We start from the raw sequence: 24,752 nt of genomic DNA on the forward strand, positions 1-24,752 counted from the left end.
GTTTGACACTTTAGGGACATTTTGGAATTAATTTTTAATTTACCTATAGAAATATTTTTATTCTCTTACCATCTGTAGTTGTGTCATGAATCACAGCATCTTCTTGTAAATTAGACATTTTCGTACAATATTAAAGTTTAATCTAATTCAATTTTTTTATTTTTGTGCGTGGCACCTGCGGCATGAGTGACCTAACCTCAAAATCGCGGAACTTTTACACTCGCAATTTTTTCTGTGTATTACACTTAAATACTGATATTCTCATTGAAAAGTAATAATAAAACATAAAAATTAGTTTTAATTGATAATGACACTATGTTTAGAAACTATACTGTCAATAATAGAGAAGATAGAAAATAATCAAAATCTAAGAAAACGAATAGAAAACTCACGGACATAACTGAGAAATTCCAACAACTACGGTGTAATTTAACACGAAACTTCTAACCGGACTAATTCTATCAATCTTGTACAACATAATAATTGTTAATTATCACTTCAGTAAATAATAATTACAATAAAATAAATAAACTTTTGCACTAAACATGACTAAACTGCATGATTACATTTGACAGTTGTCTGGTTGGTCAGGAACGTCAGGAATTCCACCCCCTCCATCTTTGAACGGAGGGAACGCGGAATGGAGGGAAACGGAAGGAATAGCGGGAAATTTAAACTCTTTTTTAAAGTCTGCCATACAATTATTGTTTTATCATCAGTATATAACAAATTTAAATAGTATTAACATTAAAATAGTATTATTAAAAAAGTACTTACTTTTAAAAACAGTACTAAAAAAACTGAAATGATGGAAAAGTACTATATGAAATGATTAAAATGACGGAAGATAAGATTAATGAAGTGGTGGGGTGGGAAATCTTCCGTCTTTTGGCATCCCTGATCTGTCCGTGACAGTCTCCGCCTCCCACGGTGAATGTATGTCTGACAGTCAACAATTATAAAAATTATAAACAGCACTGTAACTGACATTTACGGTAAAGTTGAGTGTGCTAATGCAAGAACAAAAAGAATTTCCATTTTATAAAAGAGTTATCCTATCAATAATACCAATTTAGTATAAAAAGATGAGCTCAATGAGCTCGCCGGTGTCAGTGGGCAATGCAAATTCCACTTCGGGTGTACCAGGAATGGAAACAATTGTTGCAATTGCACTGGGTGCTCTGGCTGCTGTATTTCTTGGTGCCTTATTTGTTCTCTTGATAATTTGTCGAAGACAACGTTGTTATTATGTACGTATTTTACTCATAGTGTATAATACTATACTAACAGTACTATATAATACTACTGTACTACAATAATACTATATTTTTACTCCTTCGATTCTTTGCAGAAGCAAAAAGATTCGCCAGACATGAGTTCAGATTTATTAGAAGGGGAAAATATCTCGGGTCTTACTTTAGATGCTTGGGAGAGTGAAGAATGGTTGGCAGGAGCTGATAGGTAAAAATTAATTATCTAATTGTAAAATATAATTATTATTAATAAAAAATATGAATAATTAGTTAAATATTAAAAATATAGGTGGGTTGACGATGCGACAGGATTGGCACCACCTTGTATTGCAGTTCTTCGATCTTGTCACTCTTTGGCAGCAAGTTTGACAGCAATTGCTGGCACTGTAAACAGCAACACTGTTCCTCTTGAAATTGTCGATGTGAGTTTATTTTTACAATTAAAAAATAGAAATTTTGTCTTTTTACAACTAAAAAATAGAAATATTAAAAAGAAAAATAGAAAATCGAATTAATATCGAAAAGAAATAGAAATAAAAAATAGAAAATAACATTAATGATCTTTGTGGATCGAATTGAAAATATTTTAATAATTTAATTTTTCAGGTCGCAAGGCGAATTCCTCCAAGAGTGGACGACGTTGTTCGTAGTTTGTATCCACCGCTAGATGCTCGATTATTAGAGGCCCGGGTGGCGGCTCTCGTTCTTGCAGTAACACATTTGGCATTGGTGACAAAACACGGAGTACCTAAAAGTCAAGCTCGAAAATTAGCGTTCATTGATCAAGCACTTAATGACATGGACTCACATTTATTAGTCCTAAGAAATGCAGCATTGGCTCAGGAAGCTGGTTGTACGATACCAGCTTCAACTCCCGTTTAAAAGAAAAAGTTATTTCCCCTCCCCCCGAAAGAAGGTACTCAAAAACCTATTTTCAAAAGATGCAATAAATCAACTAAATTTTTAATTCTTATATAAATACAAAATAAGAATGTAAAAATCTTCCAAAAGATATAAATGTTAAATATCTTTTTTAAAAGATGGAAATTTTGTGTAAATAGAAACATGAAAAAAAGGAAATATTTTTATACTTGGATTAACTATTCAAGTAATACTTTTCAAATATAAAATTTTACATCTCAAAGGAAACTTTAACTTTAAGAAGTAATACAAAAATTTATTTCCATAACAATAGTTGAGAATATTCAACGTCAAACGTTGAAGTCTCTTTTTTTATAGATCTCATTCTGAATTGTAATTAATTTTTCCATCTAAACTTGTTTTTTAGTCTATTTTTCTATTCTCATCAAATGAGAAAGTAATTCTAAGTTAAAATAAAAGAATTAATTTTAAATGTTACATAATTTAAAGAGAGTTCGATTTAAAAAAGAGAATTTATTCAAAAAATTGGTGTAATTTTTATTAATCTGAAATACACAATTCATAAATATCGGTTTGTCATTATGCAGAAAATTTTACGTACATTTGATAATCTGATATATTTCTAAGAAACAAAAAAGAATAAGAAAATTGTTATATTTTTTGATAAAATTTTAAGAAAATGTTTTATAATAAAGAATTCTACGCGAAAATCATTTCTGGTGAATTAATTAATGTGTCAGCATGCGTAATTATTATTATTATTATTATTTTTTATTATTATTATTATTATTATTATTCACAGTAAGCAATAGGCTTAGTTTCAATTTTAAACCTTTAAAAATTTGTTTCGCTATTTCACAAAATTTTTCTTTTTTTTAGTGAAACTTGCGAATAGATCTAAATTGTATATTTTTTTTAATACCTGTTTTGTCAGTTAAATAAATTATCTAGATCGGTTTGTGATCTGCTTTCGTGCTACACAGCAGCAACGAAATTGAGATCGCAAGATTATTTGAATTATAAACTATCGAAATCGGTACTATGATTAAGAACAATATTATTTTTTTTTGTGTGTGAAGAAAGAAAACCTTGGGAAATTGAAGGAACACTTCGGTCAATTGTTTGTTTTCTCTATTTTTGGCGACTCGTCAACTCCTTCTGTCTCTTCTGATTGTCTTTCAAAATTTTGCTCTTAAGATGCTCCTTGTAATCCAAAATGTTGCCCTGCCATTTTGTCACTGTGGTGTTCTCGCAAACCCAAATTTCTTCTGCCACCTGTTTGAATTTTATTGTTAGAGGATTTTAGAAACAAAAAGGGAATTTTTTTTGTCTATTTAAATTTAATTCCTATTTCTTCTTCAGGGTTGACACAATAATTTAATTTTGTCTTACACTTTCCTTGCTATTTTCCTAAATTCCCTTAAACTGTGGCATCCCTGTTTTTATTCTCCTTTTTCTTTAAAAAGAAGAACTTAACTTTTCTTCTAAAGTAAAAATTTTTATTATTTAAGAAGGAGAAATACTTACTTGACTAATAAGTCTAAAGTCGTGGGAAACTAGAACCATTCCTCCATCGAAATCGTTAATTGCGTCGGCTAATGCATCAATGGTTTCCATATCTAAATGATTGGTGGGTTCGTCGAAGAGAAGTAAATGCGGAACTTGCCATGCAAGCCAAGCAAACACAACGCGACAACGTTGTCCATCGGAAAGTTGACGAATGGGACAGACCTTTTGTAGAGAAAAATTCAAAATTAGAAACTTTCGATAGCTTTAAAAAAAAATGTTTAACTTTTGTCGTTGAAAAAATAAAATAACAGTTTACCTGCTGACGTCCAGTGAGACCATAACGACCAATGATTTTCCTCATTTCTTCACGTTCCTTCACGTCGGGGAATGCTCTCATCATATAATCCAGAGGAGAAACATCAAGATCCAAAAGTTCATGAAGATGCTGGTGATACCTGGCAATTCGCAAGTGACTGTTTTTTCGAATCATTCCACTCGTCGGTACCAACTGAAACGTAAAATTCATTTTTAAAAATTAAAGATAGGAAAAAAGTAAAGATAGGGAAAAGAAAACAAAGGAAAAAAGTATAGATAGGAAAAAAGTAAAGAAAGGAAAAAGTAAAGAAAAAAAAACAGTGAAGAAAAGAAAAAGTAAGGAAAGGAAAAAGTAAAGAAAGGAAAAAAGAAAACAAAGGAAAAGAATGTAAACTCACATCTCCGTAGAGTAGTTTTAACAAGGTACTTTTTCCAGCTCCATTAGGACCGACCAAAGCAAGTCTTGTATCTAAATCAATACCGAATTCCAAATTTTTGTAAATTAATGGACTGTCGTCATTATATCGGAAGCTGACATTCTGAACCATAATAACCGGCGGCGGAATTGTTCCACACGATGGAAAATAGAAATTTAAAACTTTATCGCTAACTACTTTCTCGGTTAAACCTTGAGCAACCATTTTAGCCAACGTCTTCTCTTTAGATTGAGCCTGTCTTGCCAATTTTGCCGAACCGTGACCAAATCGAGCAATATAATTCTTCATATGCGCAATTTGATCCTGTTCCCAATTATACTGTTTCGCCTGATTCTCCAATAATTCCATTCTAATGAAAAGAAGAGAAATTAAATTAATCTCCGTTAACTTTTTTCAATCTTTTTTCTTAAAATCTATAGCAAAATGTACCTTGTTTTCATAAATGCTTCGTAATTTCCACCGTAGTATTTTAGTTGTTTTTTATTAAGATGAATAATATTGGTACAGATGCCATTGAGGAAATCCTGTGAATGCGAAATAATGACGAGAATTCTTTTGTATGTTTTCAATTCCTCCTCAAGCCAGACGCAAGCATCCAAATCGAGATGATTAGTGGGCTCATCCAACAATAGTAAATGAGGTTTCACGTAGAGTGCTCTGAAAAAATTAATTCTCAATAAAAATCCTTAATAAAATGGGAAAAAAATAATTACAGGCTTCGCACTCGTTAAATAAAAAAAACAGCTGTAAAAAGTAGCTTTAAGACTAAAACGAATTCAATGACTTAAATACAAAAATTCATATTTTTAAAAATAAAAATTGCAAACTCTGGTTTTTTTTAAAAATGAAAATAAAAATTTAAGGACAATTTAAAGTTTCAATATCTTCAAAATGACATAAAAACCAGAATTTTTGTAATAAATGAATGCCAAGTTTTTAACTAGTTTACGAAAATTACCTTGCGAGAGCGATACGCATCCGCCAACCACCAGAGAAATCTTTGGTTGGTGTTTTCTGCATTTTTGCAGTAAAACCTAAACCGTGCAAAATATGCGCTGCTCGCGCCTCTGCAGTGTCGGCTGCCATATCGTCTAATCTCTCATAAACATCCATTAATTGCTCCTGTTAACAAACAAGTTTTAATTAACTAGAAGAAAAATCCAACTAGCGAAAATTATTTTCTATCGTAATTTCATTTCTACTGTAATTTATTTTCTTTATTATTTTTTCTTTTTTACTTATTTTTATTTCTGTTAAGTTTTTTTTCTATATTTAATATTTTTTATATTTAATTTCTTTTCTATATTTAATTTTTTTTCTATAATCAAATTTCTTTTCGAACTTGATCAATTTAATTACCTGAGCGTCTTGCTCTTCGCACTCGATAAGTTCCTCGGCGAGTTTTTCCAATCGCACACGTTCCTCGTCGACTTCCATGACGCATTCAAGTGCACTTTTAGTGCTCGCTGGCATTTCCCTTGTCAAATGAAAAATATCAATTGAATCAGGAATAGGCACTTCGCGATTTCCAAGTACCGATAATAAAGTTGATTTTCCCGAGCCATTGAGACCCAATAAACCATAACGTCGTCCACAATTCAACTCCAGCATTGTGTCCTGAAGTAATTCACAGCCATGAAAAGTAATAGAGAAATTGGAAATTTTAATATCCCGACTGCGAGGATGTGATGCCAGTGATCCTGTGCAGGCTCTTGCCTCTGCATTAAGTCGAGCGTCCGCTTCCAATTTCAAGCAAAGTGCCTCTAAAAAATAAATACCAGATTTCAATTAATTTTCCTAGTTCATTAAAAAATTATCAAAATCAACTACCCAATAAAATATTTAAATAGAAGAAAATTATTATTTAATTTCCCTACCTTCGGCACTTAAAGGCGCAGTCCCATTGGTACCATTAGCATCGCCAGGCACAGGACTTTCTTCTTTACCGTTTTCATTGGTTTTGCCTGAATTGATTGGTTTTTTGCCAGATTGTCTCGCTTTCGCAGCCTCCTTTTTCTTCTGTTGCTGCTTTTTCTTTGCATCGGACGGCATTGTCACTGGAAAAATTTACAACACACTCACCATAAGTAAAATCTGCATAATGATTATAAAAAAAAATACGCGATTCCGTTACGTAAGTTTACAGGTTAGGAATTATGCACCACGTGTACAGTAATAAAATATTTCGCAATATATTACAAAAATTTTTTTAACACTTCTCAACATTATTAGAATATCAAGAAAATCGTTTATGCGTGACCTCCAACTGAGACAAAAGATTACACATCGCCAGCCTTCTACACCTTTCGCGAAATATTTAACTCCTTAATGTTAATCCAGCTGTCAAAATTTTCCCGATATCAACACGTGACAATAAGATTTTCAATTGTTTTCAATTGTTCGATTAATAATTGGAAAAATTTACCTTCTTTGTGCGCCAAAAAAATGGAATTCGTTCGTCACACAGACACGTGCGTGACGAGAAAAGGGAAACGAAGCAAACGGCAAAAGCGAAGCCGTCAAATGACTTAAATGGAAAGAGAGAGAGAGAGAGAGAAAGATCGTCTAGATGTCTCTACTTTCCTCTGAAAATTCCCGCGTCACCTCTTTTTAATTTTGTGTATGCTTTTGCTAAATCAAATAATACAAATTGTTATCACTTTTGATGAATAATTAAAAAGAATTCCACTTGATTCAGTAAAAAAAAGCTGTGTAATATTTAGGAGTAAATTTTTAGGTTATGTCACAGTCGTGTGACCTGTGTGACAAAAATGGATTTCGGCATTTGAAAATAGTACGTACATTGTTTTTTATTATTTTCGTTTATGATAGAAGCACTATTTTTTATTAATTATTAATTAATATTTAATTAAAATAGGTTTAATAATAATGAAATAAGAAAATTTCAAATTTAGGCGCGTTCTTGTAACGATCATCATGGCGTCAAAATGGACCAATCAGCGCTAGGAAATATCAGGGCACGAAACAATGAAAGTATTTAAAAAGAATTTAATTTAATTATTTAAATACAAAAATAAAATTTTTTTTGAATAATTGAATGTTTCTTGAAATTCAATTCCTACAAAGAATTTTATCAATAAATTTTTAAATCATTGCATTCTTTTGACGAATTTTAATAAAATTTTTAAGAATAATGATATTTGTACAATCAGTTACAAAGGGTAATATAAATTATCAGTCAACACGACTGACAAAGTTTAAAAAAAATTTTTTTTTTAAAGCTATACTTAAAAAAAATAACGTAAAAAATCATTTGGTATATAAACGACGAATTTTTTCAATTTTTTCAAAAAGTGGAAATAAGTGTATACTTTCTCGAAAATAAAAGTAAAAATGAATCATGGCTGGGCTTTACTAATTTTTATTGTTCACTGTATTGTGACAGGAATATTGTTAAAGAGTACACTCACGAATCACAATGAGAAGGTAATAAAATTAATTATTAAAAAAGAAATCGTGATAATGAAGGAAACATTTTTAATTTAATTTAAAATTTTATTGACATATTTTTGGTAAATTTTTTAATTTTTTAATTTTTCATATGCTATACATACACTTTTGGAAAAATGTTACATTTACCTTCAAGTTTAGAAATAATTACGCGTATTAATAATATTTTGCTAAATATTTAATAATTGATTGAAAAATTAATAATTAATGAAATAATTGACAATTAATTAAATAATAAATATTTTCATATTTATAATAGTTATAATAATAGAATTTTTAAAAACACTTCAATTTTCCTAAATAAAAATTATGTATTTGAAAGAAAAGTTATTTTCGTTATTATTGAAACAGTTTTTGAAGTAAAAAAAAATGTTAGAGATAAATAAAAAAGACAATAAAAATTTAACAGTGAAAAACTAGCTTCTTTAAATTTTATTAGATTATTTTCTATCTTAGAAAAATTATTAAAACCGGGAAAAATGAGGAAAAAGCTGAAATACTTAAAACCGGGGGGAAATGTTTTTTTTTCTGAAAACAAATTATTTTTTTAAAGACAACTACCAGCACAACGAGCACAACTACTACCACAACCACAAAAAAACCAGTGAGTACTTTATTATAGTATTGAGCAAAAGTAATTTTATTCATTGTTAAAAATTAAATTTATGAAATAATTAAAAATTTTATTTTAGTGCTTTAATTTTAATAAAATTTAAATTTATTAAATGTTTTTTTTATTTCAATAGGATGGTGAAGAAATTAAGCCAATAACAGAAAAAATTGTAAGTTATTTTCGTTTAATAATTTATATTAAATTTTTTTTGTTTGTATTATATATTGTGTATTTTAATAATTTAACAAGTAGAATGGAAAATTAAATTTATTTTTTTTAAAGATAACTACCAACATAACTAATACCACATCCATTAAAAAATCTGTGAGTAATTTATTGTAGTATTGAGTAAAAGTAATTTTATTCATTGTTTCTATAAATTTTATAGTCTTTACATAAAAATAAATTTTACTTTATTTTATTCAATTAATTTTTTAATTTTATTTAATTTGTTTTAATTTAATTAAATAATTAATTTTTTATTTTTAAAAAAGGATTATGATTATCAGGTAAAATACAGACTATTAATTATTTAAAAATTACTTTATTACTTACATTGAATTTAATAACATTTTTTCGTTTCTAAAGGAAAATAATAATAATGATGATGATGATGATGATGATGAAGATTATGAATGGTTAAGACTATAAATAAGTTGGAGAATCGGTAAGTATAATTTAGTAACAAATTAATCATTCTAAGTAAATTTTATTTAATTTTTAAAAAGGAAGATACAAATTTAATTACTAATTTTAACAATATTTTCAAGCTATACTTTATTTATTATATTCTCAGACTTCGCACTTTATAATTAATATTAAAAATGTATCAAAAATAATTAAATAATTAATGTATTAAAAATAATTGAAATGCGGCAACAAATTTTATTAAAATTTTCAAAAATAATTGAATTTCCCCAAAAAAAATGTATTACATTTAAAAATAATTGAATTCTTGTGATCAATATTATATATCTATATGAAAATAATTAATTTATCTATTTATGAAAATTTTATTTTAAATAATTGAATTTTTGTGTAAAACTTAATTTGTGAAAATAATTGAATTTTTCGATTAATTAATTTAAAATAGTGTTAAAAATAATTGGAATTCTTCTATGAGTTTTATTAGTTATGAAAATAATTGAATTCTTGCTTAGAATTTTATCAAAAGTTTTTAAAAAAAATTAAATTTCCATGAAAAATGTAGCATAACGTAAAAAAATGAAGTAAATAGTTAGTTTTAGTAGATGATGAGTGAGTCTTGAAATGTTGATAAAATGAACCAAGTTTCATTTTTATTTTGCAGTCACAAAAATAATAATTATTCCTATGATGTATTAAAAAACCTGTGAGGAATTTATTATAGTTGAAAATAAATATTATTCTAAAAGAAACCTTATTGTATTTTTTTATTTATACTCGTTTAAAGTCACGCATTATACGACAGGCCAAGCACCTGTCAAATGTATCATAAATAATTTCATGTAAAAAAGAAATAAACTTTTACAAAAAAATTAATTCTTCTACAGAATTGTTATCTAGTTAAAAATATGAAAAATTAAAATGTTCAAAGATTTTAATATGAAACCTTTTCAAAATTCAATTATTTCTACAAATTTTAATAAAATTACACTTTTTTGAGGAATTCTATTAAAATTGTATTAAAAATAATTGAAATTCAGCATCGAGTTTTATTATTTATTTATTTACGAAAATAATTGAATTCCTAAAAAGAATTTAATATTTACGAAAATAATTGAATCCCTGTAAAAATGTTATTATTTGTGAAAATAGTTGAATGATTGCAAAGAATTTTATTACTTTTGAAAATAATTGAATTTCTGCAATCAATTTGTAATTTCTCTAAACTTATCCAAATTATATCGTTCAATTTACGAACTTTTCGTCTTTTTTCTATCAAATTACGGACTTTACGAACCTTTTTTTTTTTTTTAAAAAAAAACCGGACTTCTACATACTAGAAGCAAATTAGTATTAACTAAAAAAAAACTATTCTTATCTAAAAAGGAATTGTGTATTTAAAAATTCTCTTTAATTAAAGTTCATATAAGCGTTAATTCATAATTTTTATTGTAAATATTTAAGTTAAACATTCACTCCGAACGTAGCACTTGGAAAAAGTATTATCCTGTTACTGAAAAAAAACTACTGCACTTCATTCATACGCATTTTTGAAGAGACAGTTATGGACGTTTGTCGTAAATAAACAAAAAAACACAAAATTTTGTGAATGAAAGAATGAAAAAAGATCTTCAAAGTGTGAGAATTTCGTTAGCCCGTGTCTCTAAAAGATTTTCCATAGTGTTCACGTCCTTGCACCAACCGTCCAGCCGCTGTACCATTCCAGCAATTTGTGTTCGATCTAAAACACGAGGTTGAACCCAGGTCATATTCACAGTTCCAGCGACTTGATCAATTGCACCTCGAACTAATCCCTGTGCCAGGGCCTTCATAACCAGGAGTTCGACTTCTCCAATTGGCAGACGAGTCTCTTGGGAGATTTCCGTAAATGTTAGTTGTCTGAAAAAACAATTTTTATGATTTAAAAATAACTTGCCAACAATCTTGCAAAGTTTGCAAAGTTTTCAAGATTTGCAATTTTGTTGATTTGTCAACAATTTGAAGAATTCTTCAAATTGGTAGGAATTTTATTAATTTTTTTTTGAGAATTATTACCGATTATTCGCCTGTCGTTTGAATGTCATTTCCATGAGGCACAAGAGGGAAATTTTTTGTCTTAATTTCAGTTCTTGAGCCGCGAGATCAGCAACTTTGCTCCATTGTGGTTTTAATTTCTCCAAGGCGGCAATATCGCCGGCATTAAATGCTTGGAGTAAGTCAACAAGCCAGGAATTCGCCGTATCCTTCAGCGATTCGAGAATTGGATGTGCCAATAGTTCGCCGAGATTGTAAACACCTTCTCCTAGAAGGGCGGCGAGACCTAAGAAAAATGCATGTTGCTCCTGTTCCGCCTTGCTCAAGGTATTCAACTCAATGCAACCTAAATATCTGTTAAAAGAAATTTGCCATTTTATTCAAATTTATTAACTCTATTATTATTATAGACAATAATTTTATCACTCGGTCGTTAAATTAGTCAAACGTCAAGAAGAAGTAAAAAAATCCCTGGTTAAGTCATTGTTTTCTAAAATTAAACAGAAATTTTTAATCCTTTTAATTAAAGATAATAATAACATAAACATAACCTTAAAATGATTTACTTCTTCGGAGCGCGTTTCAATTATTAATTAATTATCCTAATTATCAAAATTCGAAAAATTGGTTTTAAATACCTTAAGGCAGTTCGGTAATATTCTGCATGCTTCCCTTGTAATCGATAAAGGCGGCTAGCTAAAAGATAAAATCTTCCGTGAACCGAAGTTATTCCATCGGCATTATCGAGCATTGCTTCCACATCCTCAATGATTTTCTTCGCTCTATCTTGATCATTGAGAATATCGAGGAGAATTTGACCAGCAAGAACTTTACAAAGTGACAGTGCTTCATTATTACTTTTTACTTTTGCCTCCGTTTTCTCCAAAAAGGTTATTGCTTCCTGTTTATCTGGAAATTGCGCTATCACGTGAACTAGAATCTCAACGAGTGAAAGTGGATTGATCCTGAGAAGAATTGTCTATTATTACTAATTATTAAAAAATAGTTCCTGTGAATGTTTATAAATTTAAAATTCTTTCTTTTCGTTTCGTGAAACAGAAAAAAAAATGTTAAGTGATTAAAATAAGTGCAGGAACAAAAGGAACAAAAGTGAACAATAGGAGGAGAAATAGGTTATGTAGCTACATTAACAAAAACAGATAATTAAACAAAATTTTAGTTACTTACTTATTTTCGAAAGTCGATAGGAAATTATTATAAAGTTGCACCAAATTGTCTTCCTTCTGTAAAGCTGGATGCTTAACAAAAGTTTCTAATTTCAGCGTCAGCTGATGCCAAAGTCTGCAAGTCACCGGACCATTTAGAATTGTATTCTAATTTTTTCATTGAAATTCAAAATAAAAGGGATATTATTTTTGACAATTTACCGTTTATTGTAGAGCTCTTCCAATTGTCCCCATTCTGCAGCCAATTCCTTGTCTGAGACATTTTGTTTTTGACTTAAAAACGTGCCAACGTCTTTCGGTGATACTGTTACCGCCATGTTTTCAACAACACAACAACTCACAACTACACATTCAAGTGTATGAAGTGTATTCAACACAAGAACACATTCAACAACGAACAACCACGAAATTTTACGAAATTCACCGACGAATGTTGTTAAAAAAGAGCACCAACTATCGCTCAAAAGTGGAACTTCTTCATCATCAAAATTATGAAGATTTACAAGTCGGTAAAATCAGAGTATGCCGGTCAGACGGACAGTCGACCTCATTTGTTTGCTTTTAAAAATATCTACTAAATTTCGTTATTCACGGAAAAAAGCCAAATTTATCGTTATTGAGAATTAAATCAGACTCGACAGGACAATTTTAATTTACAAAAGAAATGGGCACCGTTCATGCAAAGGTAAATATCGTAAACATTGTACAGAAGTCACATTGTATAACCTCTCACTTTAGTTTCTTTTTAGTCATCAACGTAATTTCTAATAATACCTTGTTCGTTAATGGTTAAATCTTTAAATATCACACTATTTTTTCAATTATGATATTTTTTAAAACGTAATCTTGATAATTTAAATAGTAATCCAAATGTCTAAATAATTGCATAGAATAATTTCACTCATTTCATCATTCATTTTATTTTTTTCTCGAAACTTGGACAGAAATTAAATTTTACTTTACACTCTAATTTTTTCAGGAACCCACAAAAGAACAGAGTTTTAATTCAGATATAAAGAGGAAAAATTCAGCTAGTGAAGACGTATGTATCTCGTGAATTATTTTTGTAACTATTTGTTTTTTTATTTTATTTCTCACTTGTATTTGTATTTTTTTTCTTACTAATCTTTGTTTTAGATGTATTATAAGAAATCAAACTTTTCTCAAGAACCGACAAGTAATGAATTGAATTTATCTGATGTTAAGGTAAATTTTAAAAACTATTTTTTGGATGTGATGTATTAAAAAACAAAAATAATAGTTTGGAAATAATACAGGTTCGTGTTGATAAAGTGCACGTGGATGGACTTGTGAGGACGAAAGATGACATTGTTAAATTACAAGTGAAAGATCTTTTTAAAGCAAAAAATTTTGATGATGTTATTCTTCACACGTACAGTGTTCGAAAACGACTGGAAAATTTGGGATGTTTTAAAAATATCGACACGTTCATTGACACAAGTAAAGGACCAGATGCAACGCCCGATGGAATAGAAGTAACTTTTTTCATTTTGAAAACTAAAATACAACTTTTTGGTCAAATTAAAAAAAAAATGTCGAATTACAATTATTGGTATTAATTTAGAATCAATTATTAGGGTCATTCCAGCGAAAATCGTCTAGAGCTGGTTGCTCGATAATTTTAAAAAATTCTGTAATTAATATATAATATTCTTCAATACAATTAGATTATCCTTTAGTGGTTTATAGCACCAAATATATTTTACATTCTTTTAAATAATTATTTTAAATTTCTAACTGGTTATGAAGTCTAACATAACCCATTTTTCGAAAATTCAGTATAAATAACTAAAAACAGATTAAAAATACTGCTTTTTATTTTAAATATATATATTTTTGTTAAATACATTTAAATAAACGAAAATTATTTAAAAATAACTCACCAGAACATTTAAATAAGTATTTTTTTGTACTTGCACAGTATAATAAACATCATTTTCTTTTTCTTATATCTTCTGTGGAGAAAAAGGAATCTTCACGAAACCTTTTAAACTGGATTTGTTTTAAAATTATAAATTTATTTTAATTGAAATTTTTTTGGGACCTGTACTCATTAATTATTTAATAAATATGAAAAATTATATAAATTTAACCTGATTTTGATTAAATTTTTATTTTCATGACTAGACTGAAGTTCATCACCTTATCGTTTTTTTAAAGAAAACAAACTTCAGTCTAGTCATGAAAATAAAAATTTAATCAAAATCAGGTTAAATTTATAAAATTTTTCATATTTATTAAATAATTAATGAGTACAGGTCCCAAAAAAATTCCAATTTAAATAAATTTATAATTTTAAAACAAATCCAGTTTAAAAGGTTTCGTGAAGATTCCTTTTTCTCTACAGAAGATATAAGAAAAAGAAAATGATGTTTATTATACTGTGCAAGTACAAAAAAATACTGATTTAAATGTTCTGGTGAGTTATTTTTAAATAATTTTCGTTTATTTAGATGTATTTAACAAAAATATATATATTTAAAATAAAAAGCAGCATTTTTAATCTGTTTTTAGTTATTTATACTGAGTTTTTGAAAAATGGGTTATGTTAGACTTCATAACCAGTTAGAAATTTAAAATAATTATTTAAAAGAATGTAAAATATATTTTGTGCTATAAACCACTAAAGGATAATCTAATTGTATTGAAGAATATTATATATTAATTACAGCATTTTTTAAAATCATCGAGCAACCAGCTCTAGACGATTTTCGCTGGAATGACCCATTAATGAATTCCTAATTCGTAGGTCACATTCACAATCAAAGAACTGGGAAGAATTAGAGGTTCGGTGAACACATCAGTTGGAAATAATGAAGGTTCGGTGACAATTACCACCGAGACACCAAACATGTTCGGAAGAGGCGAACGCATAAATGCTCAATATTCCTACGGAACAAAATCGAATCAAATTAATATTTCCGCAATTAAACCATTTTTCGACAGTAGACACCAAAAAGTGTAAGAACAAACACTTACTTTGTATTTTTAATTGAAATTTCAAAAATAGAAAAATAATTTTCCCTTTTTTGTAGTTTGACAACAAGTATATTTAGAACTTCGAGTGATTTCCCATGGTCTGGATATAAATTAAGTAATATGGGATTTTTGGTGAACCTTGCATTGAGTCAGGGTAAACGCGACAATATAACACACAATTTTCAATACGAAGCTGACGTTCGAAATGTCACGGCATCAAAGCAAGCTGCCTTTCAAGTTCGCGAACAATGTGGTCCAACATTAAAATCATCAGTGAGACATATTTTTGCCATTGATAAACGAGACGCAACTCTATTTCCAACAAAAGGTTCACTTATTGAATTGACAACTGAATTTGCCGGCCTCGGAGGTAACATAGGATTTGTTAAGAATGAATTAAATCTACAAACCAATTGGACCCTCTTCAAGTACTTTGTGCGTTGAAATGAATATAAAAATCATATGTTTAAGATTAAATACTTCATCTATGAGGAAGTAATAATTATTCAATTAATTAGAATTTGTCATGTATTTGATTAATAATTGTACGAATATTTACAGACATTCCAATTGGGCGTTCAATCTGGATTTTTGCGGGGAATTAGTAATGATCTTCAAATAAATATAGTGGATCAATTTTTCCTCGGAGGACCCTTGAGTCTTCGGGGTTTCGAAATGAGAGGTTGTGGACCACAGAAAAGTGGTAATGCTGTCGGTGGAGATATCTACTGGGCGTCGGCATTACATTTGTATACACCACTTCCGTTTCGACCAAGTTTCGCCGAATTTATCAAACTCCACGGCTTTGTTAACGGAGGCAATTTAGACACACTATCACGTATTAAAACTGGTGAGTTCGGAAAATCGTCAATTTTCTTGGTTTTACATTTATTTTATTTTACTTTTATTTACAAGTTTGCCACAAAAATTTGATATTATTTTTCCCTGACTTTCTAATAGAATTTTCACTTTTTCTCTGACCATAAAGAATATTTTGATTCACTCTAAAAACAATTAGATACTCAAGAAAATGTTTTTGATACATTTATTTGTGAATATTTGCAAATATCAAAATTATCCAAAACGACAATAATTTCTGTTTATTATTTGTTAATAATTTAATATTCAGTCATTATTAATATTTTCCATAAAAATTCAATTTTCAAAAATTAAAAAATTCAGAACTTTTGAAATCCAAGAAATTTGTAACTTATTCAAAAATAATTTTCAAGATTTCAGTTCAATTACTTTATAAAATTTTTAACTAAAATTCTTTTCTAAATTAATTATTTTTCATAATTTTTTTTTGAAAATAATTTTCATCATTACAATTCAATTATTTTCTTAATGTTTTAACTAATTTTTTTTTCTTGAATAATTTTTCTTGAAAATTATTGGCAATATTACAATTCAATTATTTGTTACAATTATTAACTACAATTCTTTTCTAAATCAATTATTCTTAATAATTTTTCTCCAAAATTATTTTCTAGAATTTTTAACTTATATTCTTTTCTAAATCCATTATTTTTAATAATTTTTCTCCTTAATTATTTTCAAAATTTCAATTTAATTTCTTTCTAAATCAATTATTTTGTAGAATTTTTAAACAAAATTCTTTTCAAAATTAATTATTTTTAATAATTCTTCATCAAAATTATTGTCAAGATTTCAACTCAATTATTTTCTCAAATTTATGAATAACATTCTTCTTTTAATCAATTATTTTCAAAAAATTTTCTCAGAAATTATTTTCTATAATTTTTAACTTAAATTCTTTTCTAAATCAATTATTATAAATCATTTTTCTTAAAAATTATTTTTAATTCAATTATTTTCAAGATAACTCAATTATTTTCTCAAATTTGTAAATAAAATTATTTTCCAAATCAATTAATTTTGAAAAATTTTTCTCAAAAATTATTTTCTTGACGTTTTAACTTAAAAAATTCTTCTCTAAATCAATTATTTTAAATAATTTTTCTCAAAAAATATTTTTAATTCAATTATTTTTAATAATTTTTCTCCAAAATAATTTTCTAGAATTATTTATTAACTAAAATTCTTTTCTCCAATATTGTTTTTAAAAGTTCAATTCAATTTCTTTCTAAATCAATTATTTTGTAAAATCTTTAAATAAAATTCTTTTCAAGATTTTAATTCAATTCCTTTCTTAATCAGTCATTTTGTAGAATTTTCATAAAATTTCTTTTCTAAATCAATTATTTATAATAATTTTTCTCAAAAATTATTTTTAATTCAATTATGTTCAAGATTTCAATTAAATTATTTTCTTGACGTTTTAACTGAAATTCTTTTTTAAATCAATTTAATTATTTTTTGAGAAAGTTCTTTGAGAATTCAATTATTCAGAGAAAAACAGAATGTGCGACAAAAATAATTCTGAAAACCATATTTATGTTTGCATTTGAACTTTATACGAAATTACGATTATTTGCAAATTTTTTAATTAAATATTAAAAAATTCAACTAATTTCAAAAAAAAATTTAAATAAAAAGTTTTCAATAATTAACTTCTTTATAGTTTTGAATTACAATAAAATTTTTCTTAAATTTCAAATTGAAACCTTTTGTATTTTTTTGTATTTTTTTTATATGATAGTTTCTCAAAAAATTAATTATTTAAAATAAATTATTGCCAGAAATAGAAAAAATTGAAAGTTTTGTATTAAAAACGTGGTGATTTCTAAATTTACAGACAAACAAAAATAATTCAAGAATTTTTTCCGATTTCCCTGCCAATTTCCTAAATTCCCTGACTTGTGGCAACCCTAAATTAATTTAATTTGTCATTTATCAATTTACTTCCTTTGACAAAATTTAAATTATCTATTTTTTTAACAACAAATAATTTTATTCCCTATAGGCAGCGATTATGACGAGTACCTGAAAATATTTACGCAAAATGTCCGCTGTTCAATGGGTTGTGGTATCGCAATGGTTTTAGGGAACATTGCAAGGATAGAATTAAATGTAATTATGCCTCTTCTATTTTCCAGGAGTGATATCTTGACACAATTTCAATTTGGAATAGGTGTCAAGTATTTATAAATACAATGAAAATAGTATTTGTTCTTTTTTCATGCATAGTCCCTTATTATTATTATTGTCCTTTTCTACTAGTTTTCCCAATTAATAAAGTCTAGTCTTGTATACGCAAATTTTTATTATTTTGAAATAAAAAAAAATATATATTTCAATTTTTGTACAATAAAATGAAAATGCCCGCATTGTAGAGTATTTTTAAGAATAAAAGAAAAAAGAGGCCAATAATTATTTTACTTATCTCCAATTTTCAATTGAAATGTTTAAATCGTTTAAATACTAAAAGTATTTAAATTTTTGAATATTAAAAATTAAATATTAACTAATTTTAGTATTTAAATATTGAAAATTAAATATTAAATATGAACTATTTTTAATATTTAAATATTAAATATTAAAAATATTTAAATTAAATCAAAAGAAAGGGTTGAATGTATAATAGTGTTTTTTACCGGTGCGTTAATTAAGTTCATAAAAAGATATTGTGCATAATAGTAATTAATTATGTACTTGTAGAAAATAATTGCTAAAAAATGAAAATAGAAAAAAAAAGTTTATAAAAATTGATAGAAAAAGCATTTATAACAAAATTGTATAAAACTGTTATGCATAATGTTAAATAATAGAAAAAAGCTTGTATTCCAATTGTACATACAAATAGACGTTATTCTTGTGCAGAAATTAAAGTTGACTTCGTTATAAATTAAGAAATTGAATTTATTCATTCCTCTCTTTTTGGAAATTCTTTGACTCCATTTTTTTAAAATATAAATATATTTATTGCAATTATATTATTTTGTAAATTAAATTATTATTTATGTTTAAAATTATTTTTATTTGGAAATTTTAAATATTTACGTTTAAAATTATTTTTACTAGACATGTAAGTATTAATTAAATGTATAAAAATAAAAATTAAATTTAAATAATTAAGATTTTTAATTATTAAAAGGATAAGGAAAATAAATGAATTTTGAAAATTGGTAAATAAAGAGGGCACTGGCATCGAAATTTAAAAAGCTAACCTTAATTTTTCAACTGCCTATAAACAGTATTGCATGGCACACAGTAAGGTTTCTAACCGTTTGTGACAATAGTTATGTATTTACAACATTTACTACTAGTTTATTAGTTTTATTATTTGCACTATTTATTATAGACAATGTGTATATACTTTTAAAGACTCATCGACAATTGTAAATTGTAAATATATTTAAAAGAAAGCCTATATATAATATAGGAATGATTTTTTCGTCCACATCTTTTTGCGACAAGGAAAAAGAATATTTTTTATAAACAAAATTTACATGAATTAAAAGGTTTCGAGAAAACTTTAAGTTACTTTTAATTAACAGAAATATGAACGATCTAATAGATTTAAATAGTCCCGACACTAGTAAAGTGTTAAGAAGAGAACTCGCTTCTCCATTAATTCCAATACCTGCAGGAATAGAAAAAGATGATCTCACCTCTATTCCAAACGGTTTACCAAATTTACTGGCAGGTAAGATATTTTTTTAAATCTATATATTAAAATGTAAGAAGTAAAAAATAGTAAAAGTAAATAAATAGAATATTTTTTGCATAATTAAAGTGAAAATGAAAATAGAATTAGAGGTCAAAAGAACTTCGAAAGAGAAATGTAAATATATTCGAAAAATTAGAAACTAATAGTTAAATTTTTCTTCTAATTTTAAAACAAATTTTCAGATGAGAAACGAGACAATTTTGATAATAATCCCTTCGACAAAGTTTTACAAGAGACAACGGAATATGTTCGCAAAAAAGAAGATCCATTTGAATTGGTTTTGGAAAAAGTGAAAAGCAGTAAAAATTCAAAGCGTAATTCCATTGAATTCAAGGACGATTTTGTACCAAAACATGTAAAACACGCTAATGTTTTAAAATTAAACAAAACTCTCGATGATTCAGTATTAGACAATTCCTTCAATATTTATAATTTTGCTCTCGACAATAATCGTATTAATGAAAATTTATTTTCCCCCAACTTATTAAAGGGACAAAATGATGTTGAAAATGTACCGAAAATTTTCGTTGAACCAAGCAGTCCTCCATTAAATTCATCAGCTCTCAATTATTCCGCCATGAATGATTCGCTAATTGAATCGAATGTCAGTTTTAAGGAAAATGAAATTCGATCACTTGTAGCGAAGAGAGTTTCAATGTGCATTCAAAAGGGAATTATGGAAGCAGAAGGGAAGCTGGGCAATACAAATTTATTATCAAAATCAAGACGTTGTCATTCACAAGGCGATAGAAATTTAAATTCATCGTCAAAGAATTTAAATCACAAACAAAGATTTTGTTCAACGGGAAATATTAAGAATAAACTTTGCAATAGTGAGAGAAGTACATTATCAAGTATAGAATATGATGATCAAATGAATAAAGCATTTCTACAGGAACAATCGAGTATTGATAATTCTGTATTCACGGATATATCAAATATTTCCGAAATTACGAGATTAAATTCCATTTCCTCGGCTTATAATTCATCACTTTCCTTTCTGTCAAATGGAACGATGAATCAAGCATTTATGGAAAGTGGTTCAACATCGAATTCACAAATTCTACCGACCATCGTTAACGTTTCGAAAACTGTATGCAATGATATTTCTGATTTACGAAATAAATTCGAAACATTGAAATTAAAATTATCTCACAGTTGCAGTGATTTTGAGGATGTTAGGAAAGATATGGAGAATGCGGGAAATTCCAAGGAATTCACATTAAATGATGGTATAATAATTAAGGAGAAAATTAAGAATAAAAAAATTAACGATGAGGAGAAATTGATTGACGTTGAAGTTTTTATTCCCACAAATGAATCAAAGTCTTCCACAAGCAAGGATTCGATAACCGATACTTCTTCTGATTCTGTATTTACTGTAAGAATTTGTCTTTTGGAATTTAATTCCATTTTTTTGAGAATTAATTATTAAATTTTATTTTTTTCCTTTTTTGCAGAAAAGTAGTATGAATAAATCAATTTTGAGCGAAGCGAGAAAAATTGCAAAAACTTTCGAGGAAATGGCAGATACGGACAAATCAAATTGTAAGTATATTTTTTACACCAAATGTAAAACTAAATTAAACTAAATCTTTTAAAATAATTTTGAAATGCGAAGCTTAAAAATATAAAAGAAATAAAATTAAAAAAATTTTTTTTTTTAAATTATTAAAATAAAATTTAATATCTAATTTTTATTTTCACAGCCAGTGGATTTGATCTGCTATCCAACACGGAATTTAATTTTGATAATCTACCCGATTCGGATGAGGAGGTGGAGGCAGTTGAAATGAATCTCATAGATTTGCCAGTGTCGCCTTTAAAAACCGATGTGCCTGTAAATTCGTCAAATGAAGCAAACAATGAAAATAAAGAACTAAATGAAACGGCGAACGAAATGAAGAAAATAAAAGAAATAGAAAAAGAATTTACCCAATCTGAAGATTCGGATAGAAAGAAAATTGTCGTCACATCTCTTCTATTGGAACTCGAGAAATTAATTAAAACCGAAAAGAATCCGGATGCTGAGAAATTATTGAATGATCTTGAAAAAGTTTTGGGTGTCAAGTGGGAGAATAATGCCGATTTATTGAATGTTTATTTACAAAATGCAAAAAGTAATGCACAAACTGTTAGAGACGATATTCAAGGGGAAAATACAGAGATTGTTAATTTAGAAACGGAGGAAATTTCGGAAACGGAGAAAAATTTAGAAACTGAAGAAAATTTAGAAGCGAAAAGAAATTTAGAAACGGAGAAAAATGAGGAGAAAGATGAGGAAAATTTAGAAAATGGAAATTTAAAAACTGAGGAAATTAAAGAAAATGCTAAATGTGTTAAACAAGAAGAGAATAAATCGAGTGGACTCACTGTAAAGGACAGTCTCATGAGGAAATCTTCCTTTGTGATCAAGAAGGGCAAAAGCGATTTTATTAAATCGTTTTCAAAACGAATTGATTCACCTTTAAAGGTGAGAAATTTTTGAAAGTAGATAATAAACTTTTTTCATTTTGAAGCAGGAATTTATTTTTTTTCTAGATCAAAGGGCCAATTAGGAAAATAGTTTCTGAAAATTTGTCTCAAGATCAAGTGGTTAAAAAAACATCGCAATCACCTAAAGGGCGTGAACAGTCTCTAACTGCTGGTGCACGAAAAAAATTCTCGAGTGATCCTTGTGAGTTTAACTCATCTTTTGGAAGTCAATCGACTTCCTCGAGTGTACCGAATATGAAGAAGGCAATTTCCATCAAAGGTTTGTAAACTTTAAAGTATTTGGGTTTAAAATTTTAATCACATTTTTCTAAATTAAAATAATTATAAATAAAAATAAATAAAATAATTATAAATAAAAATAAATAAAATAAATTATAAATATAATTAAATAAAAATATCTATTAACAATTATTAATCATTTAACTATTAAATTATTTAATTAAATTAATTTTTTGAAAATAGAAGTCAGTGATAAAGTTGTGACAGTAACGGATGTAAAGAAAACGACACTTTCAAGTTCGACGAGTGCTTTGAAAAATAAATTCAAATGTAAATCTGAATCTGGAGTTTCTAAAAAAGGGCCAATGAAAGCTACGATACCTTTTGGAGGTTTGCAGAGAAGAGGTAAATTATCGCTTTTATTCGAATGAAATTCATATTATTTTATTTTATTCATATTCGTTTATAAATATTGCTTTCAATTATCAATTAATTACGCGCTCGAAACATGATATTCAATTTATTATTGTTATTATGCAAATTACAAAATTATTTATTTTTAAATACAAACTTTAATTTTTGAATACTTTCAAATTCAAAATTTTAAAAATTCATTTATTAAGTACACAATTAGTTATTATTGTTTATTATTTTCAAAATTTAATTAATAAAATTCTTCGCAAGACTTCAATTATTTTTTTATTTTTATTTATTTAGTTTTCTCTTATTTTTATAAATGAATAGATTTTTTTCTTCTTATTTTCTAGGTTCATTTGTTAAAAAAGTTTCCTCTCTATCTGAACTTGAAACATCTACAAGAACTTCACCAGAAAAATCATCTTCTCTTCATGTGCCTACAAGTACACCAAATTCGTCGATATCATCCCTTTTCAAAAAATCAAAATCAAAACCAGTTGCATCATCCACTCCGGACAGTAAGGAACAAAAAAATTCATTAAAACCCAAATCTCCTCAAGGTCGTAAACTTTCCTGCAATATTTCTCCTGTGTCACCATTTTTGAGACCGAATCACGAAAAATTGGTCTCCAAGGATAGTCCAAAAAGGTAAATAATTCATATTTTTAGCTCAGTCATTAATTTTCAAAAAAAAATATTTATTATGGTAAAAATAATTCGTTCAAAACTCAAGAATAATTTCTATTTCAAGATTTATTACTGTATGTAATTATATTAATTTTATTACGCATTTTTTTCTAGAAACGCATCATCTCCAAAAAGAGCAAGCACTCCGAAAGTTCAAAAATCTCCCAGAACACCTTCGGCAATTCCAAAATTTTCTTCACTCCCAACGTTACAAAGGAGGAAGTCAATGAACGATTTAAACAAATCAGGAAAATATTCCGAAGTTTCACGATTGTCTAGTTCATCGAATTTACAAAAAACTTTCGGCTCTGCAAATAAGTCTACAAGTGTACTTTCTAAAACTCCTTTGAGAAATAGCAACAAGATGGATTTAAAATGTAAAACTTTTAACTTAGTAAGTTTATCATATTCATGAAAAAAAATGTTGCAAAATTTTTCTTATTATTTTACATCTTTTCATTTACTTTACAGCTTTTTAAATTAAAATATTTTTTCAATTAAATGTTTCTTGATTATAAATAACAAAAATAAATTCATTTCCTTTTAATATTTTTCGTATAATAATTAATATTTTTTTGTAATTTCAGGTAAAATTGCCGAGACGCGGTGATGAGTACGTGGAAGCAGAAAAAGAAAATTTCTCCTAAGGTCTCTAGTTTTTTTTTAAATAAGTTTCATAAATACTAATTTCCTATTTTTGTAACAATAAAAACTTTACCGTTTATTTTTTATAATAACGCGAATCTCAATATACTTTAAATCAATAAATTTTCATGTTTTTTGTGAATAAATAAATAAATAACAAATAATACAGAAATATATGTTAATTTTTTCCTTTTCCCTCTTGAAAAGAATTAAATCGATTATTTTTCCACAGTGGGAAATTATTCCGATTGTCTGAATTGCATATATCAAATTAAATTTTAAAATACGCTCAAATTATTAATAATCATTCTTGTAAGAGAAAGAAGAAAATAAAAGAAATATTTACCC

General features: G+C 27.2%; 6 protein-coding genes across 9 annotated transcripts; 4 read left to right on the plus strand and 2 right to left on the minus strand.

Annotated features, from left to right (window-relative positions):
- The first annotated feature begins 899 nt into the window (after positions 1-899).
- LOC122507677 (transmembrane protein 98-like) lies at positions 900-2,508 on the plus strand. Its single transcript, XM_043620524.1, has 4 exons — positions 900-1,250; positions 1,352-1,461; positions 1,543-1,675; positions 1,860-2,508. The coding sequence occupies exons 1-4, from the start codon at positions 1,086-1,088 to the stop codon at positions 2,133-2,135; spliced, it is 684 nt and encodes a 227-aa protein (XP_043476459.1). The 5' UTR covers positions 900-1,085; the 3' UTR covers positions 2,136-2,508.
- Positions 2,509-2,633: 125 nt separating this feature from the next.
- LOC122507654 (ATP-binding cassette sub-family F member 2) lies at positions 2,634-6,981 on the minus strand. The gene is made up of 9 exons (XM_043620480.1): positions 6,822-6,981; positions 6,274-6,453; positions 5,756-6,159; positions 5,355-5,518; positions 4,826-5,053; positions 4,358-4,745; positions 3,961-4,152; positions 3,663-3,866; positions 2,634-3,410 (listed from the first exon to the last, which is right to left on the minus strand). Exons 2-9 carry the CDS (start codon positions 6,446-6,448, stop codon positions 3,267-3,269), a joined length of 1,899 nt encoding a protein of 632 aa, XP_043476415.1. The 5' UTR covers positions 6,449-6,453; positions 6,822-6,981; the 3' UTR covers positions 2,634-3,266.
- A 650-nt stretch (positions 6,982-7,631) lies between these two features.
- LOC122507684 (putative uncharacterized protein DDB_G0289963) lies at positions 7,632-9,877 on the plus strand. Of its 2 annotated transcripts, XM_043620537.1 has the most exons (7): positions 7,640-7,843; positions 8,421-8,471; positions 8,614-8,649; positions 8,763-8,804; positions 8,975-8,989; positions 9,069-9,147; positions 9,790-9,877. In XM_043620537.1, the coding sequence occupies exons 1-6, from the start codon at positions 7,751-7,753 to the stop codon at positions 9,129-9,131; spliced, it is 300 nt and encodes a 99-aa protein (XP_043476472.1). In that variant the 5' UTR covers positions 7,640-7,750; the 3' UTR covers positions 9,132-9,147; positions 9,790-9,877. The 2 variants fall into 2 exon arrangements, with proteins under 2 accessions (XP_043476481.1, XP_043476472.1); XM_043620546.1 differs by lacking the exon at positions 8,975-8,989 and having other exon boundaries at positions 7,632-7,843.
- Positions 9,878-10,551: 674 nt separating this feature from the next.
- On the minus strand, positions 10,552-12,709 carry LOC122507706 (26S proteasome non-ATPase regulatory subunit 13). The gene is made up of 5 exons (XM_043620566.1): positions 12,548-12,709; positions 12,348-12,461; positions 11,798-12,124; positions 11,181-11,513; positions 10,552-11,024 (listed from the first exon to the last, which is right to left on the minus strand). Exons 1-5 carry the CDS (start codon positions 12,661-12,663, stop codon positions 10,757-10,759), a joined length of 1,158 nt encoding a protein of 385 aa, XP_043476501.1. The 5' UTR covers positions 12,664-12,709; the 3' UTR covers positions 10,552-10,756.
- A 133-nt stretch (positions 12,710-12,842) lies between these two features.
- LOC122507698 (sorting and assembly machinery component 50 homolog) lies at positions 12,843-18,522 on the plus strand. Its single transcript, XM_043620558.1, has 8 exons — positions 12,843-13,031; positions 13,326-13,388; positions 13,484-13,552; positions 13,624-13,842; positions 15,117-15,328; positions 15,403-15,781; positions 15,908-16,196; positions 18,234-18,522. The coding sequence occupies exons 1-8, from the start codon at positions 13,011-13,013 to the stop codon at positions 18,416-18,418; spliced, it is 1,437 nt and encodes a 478-aa protein (XP_043476493.1). The 5' UTR covers positions 12,843-13,010; the 3' UTR covers positions 18,419-18,522.
- A 930-nt stretch (positions 18,523-19,452) lies between these two features.
- LOC122507715 (kinesin-like protein KIN-7I) lies at positions 19,453-24,509 on the plus strand. Of its 3 annotated transcripts, XM_043620593.1 has the most exons (10): positions 19,453-19,916; positions 20,123-20,295; positions 20,431-21,321; positions 21,401-21,488; positions 21,650-22,413; positions 22,482-22,695; positions 22,899-23,060; positions 23,423-23,720; positions 23,874-24,153; positions 24,347-24,509. In XM_043620593.1, exons 1-10 carry the CDS (start codon positions 19,772-19,774, stop codon positions 24,404-24,406), a joined length of 3,075 nt encoding a protein of 1,024 aa, XP_043476528.1. In that variant the 5' UTR covers positions 19,453-19,771; the 3' UTR covers positions 24,407-24,509. The 3 variants fall into 3 exon arrangements, with proteins under 3 accessions (XP_043476528.1, XP_043476512.1, XP_043476520.1); XM_043620577.1 differs by having other exon boundaries at positions 20,123-21,321; XM_043620585.1 differs by having other exon boundaries at positions 20,123-21,321; positions 23,874-24,136; positions 24,347-24,385.
- The last annotated feature ends 243 nt before the right edge of the window (positions 24,510-24,752 follow it).

This window comes from Leptopilina heterotoma, unplaced genomic scaffold (genome assembly GCF_015476425.1).
Source record: "Leptopilina heterotoma isolate Lh14 unplaced genomic scaffold, ASM1547642v1 Lhet_114, whole genome shotgun sequence".
NCBI classification, from domain to species: Eukaryota; Metazoa; Arthropoda; class Insecta; order Hymenoptera; family Figitidae; genus Leptopilina; species Leptopilina heterotoma.

Coding starts and splice junctions, on each gene's coding strand:
- LOC122507677 (XM_043620524.1), top strand. CDS start 1,086: ATGAGCTCAATGAGCTCGCCGGTGTCAGTGGGCAATGCAAATTCCACT. Junction 1,251..1,351: donor GAAGACAACGTTGTTATTAT/GTACGTATTTTA, acceptor GATTCTTTGCAG/AAGCAAAAAGATTCGCCAGA. Junction 1,676..1,859: donor TTCCTCTTGAAATTGTCGAT/GTGAGTTTATTT, acceptor TTAATTTTTCAG/GTCGCAAGGCGAATTCCTCC.
- LOC122507654 (XM_043620480.1), bottom strand. CDS start 6,448: ATGCCGTCCGATGCAAAGAAAAAGCAGCAACAGAAGAAAAAGGAGGCT. Junction 6,160..6,273: donor TGCGCCTTTAAGTGCCGAAG/GTAGGGAAATTA, acceptor TTTATTTTTTAG/AGGCACTTTGCTTGAAATTG. Junction 3,867..3,960: donor GTCTCACTGGACGTCAGCAG/GTAAACTGTTAT, acceptor TCTCTACAAAAG/GTCTGTCCCATTCGTCAACT.
- LOC122507715 (XM_043620577.1), top strand. CDS start 19,772: ATGAACGATCTAATAGATTTAAATAGTCCCGACACTAGTAAAGTGTTA. Junction 19,917..20,122: donor TTTACCAAATTTACTGGCAG/GTAAGATATTTT, acceptor ACAAATTTTCAG/ATGAGAAACGAGACAATTTT. Junction 22,696..22,898: donor GAAGGCAATTTCCATCAAAG/GTTTGTAAACTT, acceptor TTTTGAAAATAG/AAGTCAGTGATAAAGTTGTG.
- LOC122507684 (XM_043620537.1), top strand. CDS start 7,751: ATGAATCATGGCTGGGCTTTACTAATTTTTATTGTTCACTGTATTGTG. Junction 7,844..8,420: donor TCACGAATCACAATGAGAAG/GTAATAAAATTA, acceptor ATTTTTTTAAAG/ACAACTACCAGCACAACGAG. Junction 8,472..8,613: donor CCACAACCACAAAAAAACCA/GTGAGTACTTTA, acceptor TTATTTCAATAG/GATGGTGAAGAAATTAAGCC.
- LOC122507698 (XM_043620558.1), top strand. CDS start 13,011: ATGGGCACCGTTCATGCAAAG. Junction 13,032..13,325: donor TGGGCACCGTTCATGCAAAG/GTAAATATCGTA, acceptor TAATTTTTTCAG/GAACCCACAAAAGAACAGAG. Junction 15,782..15,907: donor GGACCCTCTTCAAGTACTTT/GTGCGTTGAAAT, acceptor GAATATTTACAG/ACATTCCAATTGGGCGTTCA.
- LOC122507706 (XM_043620566.1), bottom strand. CDS start 12,663: ATGGCGGTAACAGTATCACCGAAAGACGTTGGCACGTTTTTAAGTCAA. Junction 11,514..11,797: donor TATTACCGAACTGCCTTAAG/GTATTTAAAACC, acceptor TTCTTTTAACAG/ATATTTAGGTTGCATTGAGT. Junction 11,025..11,180: donor AAACGACAGGCGAATAATCG/GTAATAATTCTC, acceptor TTGTTTTTTCAG/ACAACTAACATTTACGGAAA.